General features: G+C 39.4%; 1 protein-coding gene across 1 annotated transcript in view; it reads left to right on the top strand.

The window, feature by feature from the left end:
- The first annotated feature begins 2,704 nt into the window (after positions 1-2,704).
- LOC148504760 (carotenoid-cleaving dioxygenase, mitochondrial-like) overlaps positions 2,705-6,563 on the top strand; it is a 67,960-nt gene continuing 64,101 nt past the window's right edge. Inside the window, exon 1 of the mRNA XM_088448533.1 lies at positions 2,705-2,755. Coding sequence (XP_088304659.1) covers positions 2,719-2,755 — 37 coding nt within the window. The 5' untranslated portion in view covers positions 2,705-2,718. The remainder of the gene's footprint in view (positions 2,756-6,563) is intronic.

Raw genomic sequence — 6,563 nt, 5'->3', positions numbered from 1 at the left:
AGTGACGACACCAAGTGGAAGTGAGATGGATAGACTAGTATGACGGAGGATCATGCGACCACCACATTTCCCGATCTGAGCTCACAGATAGTGACGATGATGTCTGGACCCCCACCGGCCGGAAGTGAACTCAGTGCGGCTGGGTGGGAAGAAGAGACTGAGGAGGAATAAAAGGCAGTAGGAGTGACATCCACACACCATCCTGAGGAAGCCTATTAATAGGCGAAACAGTGGAGGGGGACCCTTTGAACGTCTGCAGTATGTAAGCTACCCACTAGTTTGCCGCCAAACCATTTCTACTGACTGTACCTTCCTTGGTAATTATCATTTGGAGGAAAACCATCTCTAATACGGTGAGAATCCGTTACATGTTTATTTGGATTATCTACATTTATTCGGGGAAGATACCTTCTTCATTCTATTTCCTATTTGGATTATAAATTCTGGAGAACAGAGTAAAACGCTCAATAGCGTGTCTGCCTCCTTTGATACACCTGTATGTTCTTTGTTACATGTTATTAGTGAGTGTGTCCTAATATACTGGTACTAGCAGATTTTCTTACATTTTTATATTGTTTTACTATGTATTTTAATAACTTCACACAATTTTAGTAATAGAACTTGCTTTATTATATCTGGGTCACACATGGGACCTATAGGAGGCACCAGAGGATGTCTCTCTTTTTTTATATGGATTCCTGAGTTTGGTCTCAAGGAAGGCACCACAACTAAGTGACAAGTTTTTTATATTTTGTATTGCTAAGAGTGCCAGGCTTAGGCTTTGGAGATGTTTTTCCCAGCCAGATTCATTATATTGATCCTATTGAACACATATATACTTAAGGAGGAAGGGCAAATATTTACCAACCGCCCATGATGCTGCTTGGGACTACAATCCATGATAATTGTCTGTAATTTCAAAGTACTCAGCACCAAAAATAATACTCTTACATGGTGACCCCTGGATCTAACACCTAAACATTTCATGAATAAAAGTCACTTGTAGATACCTATATTATAAGCGAGAAAGCGTGTCTGTCTGTTTGTCCAATTATTTGTCCGTTATGCACGACCAGAGTTTTTGACCTAGCTCCACTAAATTTGGCATGGTGGTGTAGTTTGACCAGGATTAGGGTTTTGCTCATGTTTGAAGTTCGTCAGGGCCACATACTGTCACAATCCCTAAAAATGGGGACATGCTTAAATTCCACATGTTCTATGGCTGGCTCCAGTAGAAATTGGCAGTCTGAGAATGCAACAAAAGTATCATTTTAACCTCTGCCTGAGCAAACTTGATGACTCATGCAAGTTCTTTATAGATTGTAAGCTTGCGAGCAGGGCCTTCCTACCTATGTATCTGTCTGTTATTACCCAGTTTTGTTCTATTAATGTTCCCATCGTAAAGTGAAATGGAAAATGCTGCGCTATATAAGAAACTGTTAATAATTCATAAAATAATAAATAATATTATACCCAGAGCCTATGTGTTTGTATGTAAGGGTGTAACTAGAACTTTGTGGGCCACATAACAAGATATTACAAGAGCCCCCCAGAGGTAAAAAAAAACACATACATTTTCCCCCACACAGAGCAAATTTATGTTATGCCACACAAACCCCATTCAAGTTATGCCACACACAGCCTATGCAGGTTATGCCACACAGTAGTACCTCTTATATACCTTATGCCATGCAGTAGTAATGCCCCTTACACTACAGTAATACCCCTCATACATTATACCACACAGTAATGCTCTTTACAGATTATAACACCTTATTTCACACAATAGTAGTGCCTCTTACACATTGTGTCACTCCAACAGCCTCTCGCCTCCCCCTGTGTGCCGTCAGCAACCAGCAGGTGTGGATTTGGGGCTTGGGTCATCAGCTAATTACAGCTGGCACACCAGCAGGCAGACAGGTAGCGTGGTACAATTTGAATTTAGTGCTGGTCTGCGAGCTTCAATTGCCTCATGACTGGCAGCACTGTCTATCCATGATGGCCTGCCAGTGCACCAGCTGTGAATAAACTAAAATGAAAATGGTCACTTAATCAGAGAATGTATTTAGGTGTATGTATATCTTATCTATACATAAATATATATATATATAATTTTCTTGTATATAGTGGGCATATATATATATATTGTCGAAGTCAGAAAATATTTAAATACACTACAAAATAACTCATATACCAGACATTAACATTAACTGGCATATTCTCATGACATATTTCAAAAAGCCATAACCTTCATTCAGCGCTGGTTGCTGTATATATTTGTATGTTATTTCCTCAAACGGACTGACTATCCCTTTATTACCAGCTGCTTTGTGACAACGCGTCCATCCCCCCCTTATTTACCTTCCAATGTCTACATTCCCTAACACATAAATAAAGAGTCAAACTAGGGTCCAGTTTAATCAGTAGCTAACCTATCAGTAATTTAGATTATCACTAGATAAACTTTTCTTCAGAAGGACCTGTCATTTAATACACAGGATAATGAGGTCACGTGTTACTGCACTAGGCTTTTATTCTGAAGTGCACTGCAGCTTATTCAGAACACAGGGCTTGCCAGCCTCAAGCCAACAACACACAGAGAATTCTGCTGATGATGATGTACAATTGAATCACCTCTCGGTGCACTGCATCCCTTTATGTTTTATCCAACAACCATCATAACTTCCCTCTGCAAATAATACATTCTCAGAATCTCCCATGGATTATGTTTTATCTGCGTTATACTACATTCCAGGTAAGGTAAATTATTGAAGCTTTGAATGATGCTGCTGTCTCAGTGACACATTATATGTGAGCTTAGTGCTAAATGGGAATTTGTACAGGTTGGTTTGTTAGATACAGTATCAGTTTAGTAGAGTATTTTTCAAGGGTTGCACTAATTTGTTTTTGTAATAATGATGGTTTGTGAATATGCTGATCATGGCACCATTTGTAGCCTGTATTAGGAACCTGCTAATTCATTTTTAGACAATACTGTAGGTACAATAATAGTGGTTAGGGTAATCACACAGGAATACTGGAAGTGCCTGTTTATATTCATTTTACATTTCTAAAATACCTAGAAAACAAATAACACAAATGCATTATTTTGTATTATACTATATGTTTATTCTGTACTACTTCTGTGCCCTTTTAGCTAAAAAGTTTTATAAAAAAAAATAGATATCTAGAGTGCATAATATGGTGGTGACGTACATACTAACCAATACATAAATGTGTTTGGGCATATATAATAATAATAATCAAAGTGCTTTACATTTGTATTAAATGCAAAATAAGCAAAGAGAGACATTAGTGAAGTGACTTAGTGAAATGCTGAGTCTGTTTTTGAAGGATTCTAGAGGGGGGGGCGGGGGCGGGGGCATCAGAGGGAAACCCAGGAGAGAGGAAAGAGTAGTGGTGAACCACCAAGGGAGCAGTTGAACAAAAACAAATCTCTCACCATATAATTAATAAGTTATTTGCTGCAGTCACTGCTGACTGCTGTCATTACTCAGCATCCCACCTTGGTAGTCCCTCAACAGGGCCTTGAGCTGAAGAGTCCTGGAATGTGTGAAAGTACAGTAGCAGCACAGGCTCAGCAACAGAGTGTAGAAGATAGGCAAATGCAGGGGGGGTGTCTGTCTGCCTGGAAACCCCCCTCCCCAGCCCACACCATGACCACAATAGAAATAGTAGTATAATAGAATTTTACTAGTGCTACATGTTCTTCTCAGTATCACAAATGAAATAATTAGCACCACCTGTGGATCTTTTAACATGTATCAGCCAGTAATAAATAACTTGTGCATCAACTAGGAGATCTGGAAAACATTTACTGTTACTTAGGGATGTGCTGTTATAGAGCCCAATATGTATATATATGTCCAGGGCAGTGCTAGGTTATTCTGCTGCTCCCAGACTCCTGGACTTGTTCTAATACTCTGGGATGGTGCTCACATCTAAAATAAATACATTCAGCTCAGGCAGAATGGCCCTACTGCTGCATCTAATGGCTTACTGTGATCCCTGGTTCTGTACATGCTGGAATTATGACACACAATATACTTTTACAAAGAAAAATGGTAGTTGCTCAGATCAGCTTAATTGCATAACACAGGTGCTTGTAAAGGGTGGGGTTTACGTCTGAACACAGAAAAAAAGAGAGATTTGCCCTCCAGCGCACTGCAGCAAGAACAATACTTAAATCCTACATAATAATAGAGATTTAGAGGTATTGGTTACACATATTTGCAAATATATGAATAAGCGCCAGGCCAATCGTCAAGGCTCCTCTATACTGGTGTCCCTAATATTAAGGGGCTCACGTCCGAGAAGCAAGGCACCCCAAAAAAATTCCAACCAAGGGCCATCCCCAGGGCATCACACGAAAAAGGGAAAAAGGTGATAGTGAAGTATGTAGAAAAGATGTGTAAAGATAAATCAATAAGTGTTAATGAAATGATAAAGAATTAAAATGACATATATAATGTACAAACAAATAGAGAAGTGATAAAAGTATTCTATGTGAATTAAGTGGTGATGCCATGAGAAAGGCCCAGTCAGAACCCCCCGGGGGCCCCACTCCCAAACGCTCACCCCAAAATAATTATTGCTACATAATGGTAGCACCCACTCTGGGTCATATAATTACAATTGATGTACTGCATGATAACAGTACATATGTGAGCTGAGAGCTAACTTACCTTGGAGGTACCCCAAAAAACCTCCACATGGCACTATAAGCATCAGCACCTCCTCCTAATGCTGACTGCCTTCATGCCTCTCCAAATTTACAAAGAAAAATGGTAGTTGCTCAGATCAGCTTAATTGCATAACACAGGTGCTTGTAAAGGGTGGGGTTTACTCTGAACACAGAAAAAAAGAGAGATTTGCCCTCCAGCACACTGCAGCAAAAACAATACTTAAATCCTACATAATAATAGAGATTTAGAGGTATTGGTTACACATATTTGCAAATATATGAATAAGCGCCAGGCCAATCGTCAAGGCTCCTCTATACTGGCGTCCCTAATATTAAGGGGCTCACGTCCGAGAAGCAAGGCACCCCAAAAAAATTCCAACCAAGGGCCATCCCCAGGGCATCACACGAAAAAGGGAAAAAGGTGATAGTGAATTATGTAGAAAAGATGTGTAAAGATAAATCAATAAGTGTTAATGAAATGATAAAGAATTAAAATGACATATATAATGTACAAACAAATAGAGAAGTGATAAAAGTATTCTACTTTGTATGACACATATTACAGCTGGTTAAGTGCTCTACCCTCTTCATGGACTGGTCACACTAACTCTAAAATCAAACATTTGGAAACCGCCCTCTAGAAATCCTGTGTTTGCCACTGTACATGGGGACACATGTCACATAGGGAGAGATTGCACAGAGATTGCAAAAGTCTTACAGGCATTTATGATGCTTTACAAAAAACAGATACTTTCTAAGCCGTAGGCTGCTATAGTCAGTGTTAGATTCAAAGTGTTAGATTATAAGTGTAATTACAATTTGATAACTAAGACAGAGTTACGCTGGAGTTATACTGGAGGTAAACTGAAAGAGAACATCCTGAAAGACAGAACTCCTTCTGAAGGACATCATACAACATACTTATCTTAATTAGGAAATTCACCATCACTAACTGCTGTATGTATATCCAGGAAACACCTTACTGCTTGGACATTGCAAGTACTTCCCAATCTATGTGCTACTCTTATTGATTGCTTTTATTGTTCAAAACACCTCTGATTGGATCGGTTCTGTACAATGTAATTTTTGCCTTCATACTACAGAAAACCCTGTTTGCATTGCTTTTTTGAATTGCATCACATCTATCCACTTTAAACATTCCTTATTTTAGCAATTAATTCCTGCACGCACTACTCATACACTTCTATTTATATTTCACTTTTGTAGCTGTGTTCATACATTAGCAGCACTGTTCTTTTACCTGTATTTTTGAACATTTAACAGCAATCTCCTTGACTCCCTGAAGAGACTAGCAATCTCCCTGACTCCCTGAAGAGACTACCAATCTCCCTGACTCCCTGAAGAGACTAGCAATCTCCCTGACTCCCTGAAGAGACTAGCAATCTCCCTGACTCCCTGAAGAGACTAGCAATCTCCCTGACTCCCTGAAGAGACTACCAATCTCCCTGACTCCCTGAAGAGACTAGCAATCTCCCTGACTCCCTGAAGAGACTAGCAATCTCCCTGACTCCCTGAAGAGACTAGCAATCTCCCTGACTCCCTGAAGAGACTACCAATCTCCCTGACTCCCTGAAGAGACTACCAATCTCCCTGACTCCCTGATGATACTAGTAATCTCCCTGATTGCACCTTACCCACATTATGAAGCTGTTATAGTAAAAAAAAAAACAGAGATATACACATTCAAATGGGATCATTAGTATAATTTCCCTGCATTGGTTATACTAATGCACAATGATCCCTATGGCTACAGGCATTTTTTGAAAAGTATCAGTGTGTTTTCATCAACACGTAGATCTTACTAACTGCTTCGGGGCTCATTTACATTTAGATGTAA

Source organism: Taudactylus pleione, unplaced genomic scaffold (genome assembly GCF_031769625.1).
Source record: "Taudactylus pleione unplaced genomic scaffold, aTauple2 ptg000457l, whole genome shotgun sequence".
Taxonomy (NCBI): Eukaryota; Metazoa; Chordata; class Amphibia; order Anura; family Myobatrachidae; genus Taudactylus; species Taudactylus pleione.
This window is presented reverse-complemented; position numbering and strand designations above follow the sequence as displayed.